The sequence below is a fragment of the Micromys minutus genome (genome assembly GCF_963924665.1).
Source record: "Micromys minutus genome assembly, chromosome: X".
Taxonomy (NCBI): Eukaryota; Metazoa; Chordata; class Mammalia; order Rodentia; family Muridae; genus Micromys; species Micromys minutus.
In genome coordinates, this window is record NC_137970.1 from 72,598,671 (window position 1) to 72,601,126 (window position 2,456).

Genomic DNA, 2,456 nt, shown 5'->3' on the forward strand with positions numbered 1-2,456 from the left:
CAGAATTGTTAAGATAAAAACCTCAGCTAACAGCTGATGCTGGTGAGGATGTGGATAAAGAGGAACACTCCTCCATTGCTAGTGGGATTGCAAGCTGGTACAACCACTCTGTAAATCAGTCTGGTTGTTCCTCAGAAAATTGCAAAAATTTCTACTTGCAGACACAGCTATACAATTTTGAGGCATATACCCAATAGATGACCCACCATACCACAAGGATTTGTGTTCTACCATGTTCTTCACAGATTTATTGGTAATTGCCAAAAGCTGGTAACAAACAGATGTTCCCTCAACAGAAGATATAGTTCATTACACGTGGAATATTATTCAGTTATTAAAAATGGATGGAAATAGAAAATATCCTGAGTGAACTAACCCAGACCAAAAAGGACATGCATGATATGTACTCACTGATAAGTAAATATTAGGCAAAAAGTATATAATATCCCTGATAAACCACACAGGACCTAAGATGTTAAACAAAAACAAGGGCCCCAATGACGATGTTCCAATCCCACTTAGAAGGAGAAACAAAATAACCACTGGTATAAGAGATATGGTGGAACCTGGGAGGGACAGGAGGGGAGGGAGGGAAATGGGGAGGGTGAGGTATAGGAGGAGATAGGAGAGAAACCCAGAGAGCCAGGAGAATGAATAAAAATATACAAATCTCGGCGCCTGCGCGCTCTGTGACCTTTCTCATTCTGTTGCTGAATCTGGTGTTGCCAGTGGCCTTGGTTCTGCCGAGATGCTGCAAACCTTTATTAAGAAAGTCTGGGTCCCCATGAAGCCCTACTATACCCAGGTTTACCAGGAAATTTGGGTAGGAGTGGGGTTAATGAGCCTCATCGTTTATAAAATCAGGAGTGCTGATAAAAGAAGTAAAGCTTTGAAAGGCTCCAGCCCTGCACCTGCCCATGGCCATCACTGACTGCTCCCTGAGTCCACTCAAGATGAATACCTCATCGGCTAAACTTAAGCAAGCTGTGTAGATGGGGACATGGAACATCACTGTACAGTTACCTAAGTACCATTTACAATGTGGCATTAATAAATGTGTCTGAGAAGCAAAAAAAAAAAAAAAAATACAAATCTACCAGGAAGAGCTGAGACCCAGAGACACAGGCCTGGTGAGAACTGTGCGAGAATGGGTTCCAACAAGCCGGGGGCAGAGAGATTTCAGCAGAGCACTCGAAAAGTTCGCAACTGCCTGGCTTGATCCAGGGACCCAGGAAACTGGCATCGGGCCCTCTGTTCCCAGCCGGAGGCTTTTGGGTACACAACAGGCTCTTGGACCATCCACCACCAGGAACAGCGGAGAACCAGGAACAGCGGAGAACCAGGAACAGCGGAGAACCAGGAACACAGGCCAGGTACAAAGGAAAGTCGAGAACTAATCACTGACAACAAGATGGCAAGAGGAAAGTGAAAGAACTTACCCAAGGGAAACCAAGACAACCTGGCAACTCTAGAACCCAGCTCTCCCATCACAACCAACAGCAGAATGCCAAACACTCCAGAAAAAGAACACTCAGATCAGAAATCATACCTCAAGATGATGATAGAGAACCTTAAGAAAGAACAGGAGGAATAACACAAAGAAATAGAAGCATTTAAAGAAAAAACAAGAAAAAAACTCAAAGAACTCAAAGAACTAGTAGAAAACAGAATCAAAGAGATGAAGAAATGGAAGGAGGAACTTAAAATGGGAATGGACACAGTAAAGAAAACACTAAAAGAGACAACCCTAAAGGTAGAAATCCTAAAAAAGAAATCAGGAGACACAGATGCAAGGATTTCCAACAGACTACAAGAGATGGAAAAGAAAATCTCCAGGGACAAAGACAACAGTGAAAACATAGACAAAATACTCATAGAAGATGCAAAAACCAAAAAGCTCCAAACACAAAATGTCCAGAAGATCAATGACAAAATGAGAAGACCAAACCTAAGGATAATAGGAATAGAAGAGGGCAAAGAATATCAACTAAGAGGTACAGTAAATATCTTCAACAAAATCCTGGAAGAAAACTTCCCTACCCTTAAGAATGAGATGACCACCAGCATAAAAGAATCCTACAGAACTCCAAATAGGTTGGACCAGAAAAGAAATTCCTCCGGACACATAATATTCAAAACACCAAGTGCCCAAAGCAAAGAAAGAATACCAAAAGCTGTAAGGGTAAAAGGTCATGTAATATATGAAGGCAGAACAATCAGAATCACACCCAATTTCTCAACAAAGACTATGAAAGCTAGAAGGGCCTGGACAGACATCATGCAGACCCGAATAGAGCACAAGTACCAGCCCAAGCTGCTGTACCCAGCAAAACTATCAATCACCATAGATGGCAAGAAGAAGATATTCCAAGAAAAAACTAAATTCACACAATAAATGACCACAAAACCAGCACTACAACGAATTATAGGTAGAAAACCAAATAAAATGAGGGGAA

At 41.8% G+C, this 2,456-nt stretch overlaps 1 protein-coding gene across 1 annotated transcript; it reads left to right on the forward strand.

Moving 5' to 3' along the window:
- Positions 1-678: 678 nt before the first annotated feature.
- On the forward strand, positions 679-1,092 carry LOC308414553 (ATP synthase subunit ATP5MPL, mitochondrial). Its single transcript, XM_080909783.1, has one exon. It carries the CDS (start codon positions 749-751, stop codon positions 929-931), a length of 183 nt encoding a protein of 60 aa, XP_080765909.1. The 5' UTR covers positions 679-748; the 3' UTR covers positions 932-1,092.
- The last annotated feature ends 1,364 nt before the right edge of the window (positions 1,093-2,456 follow it).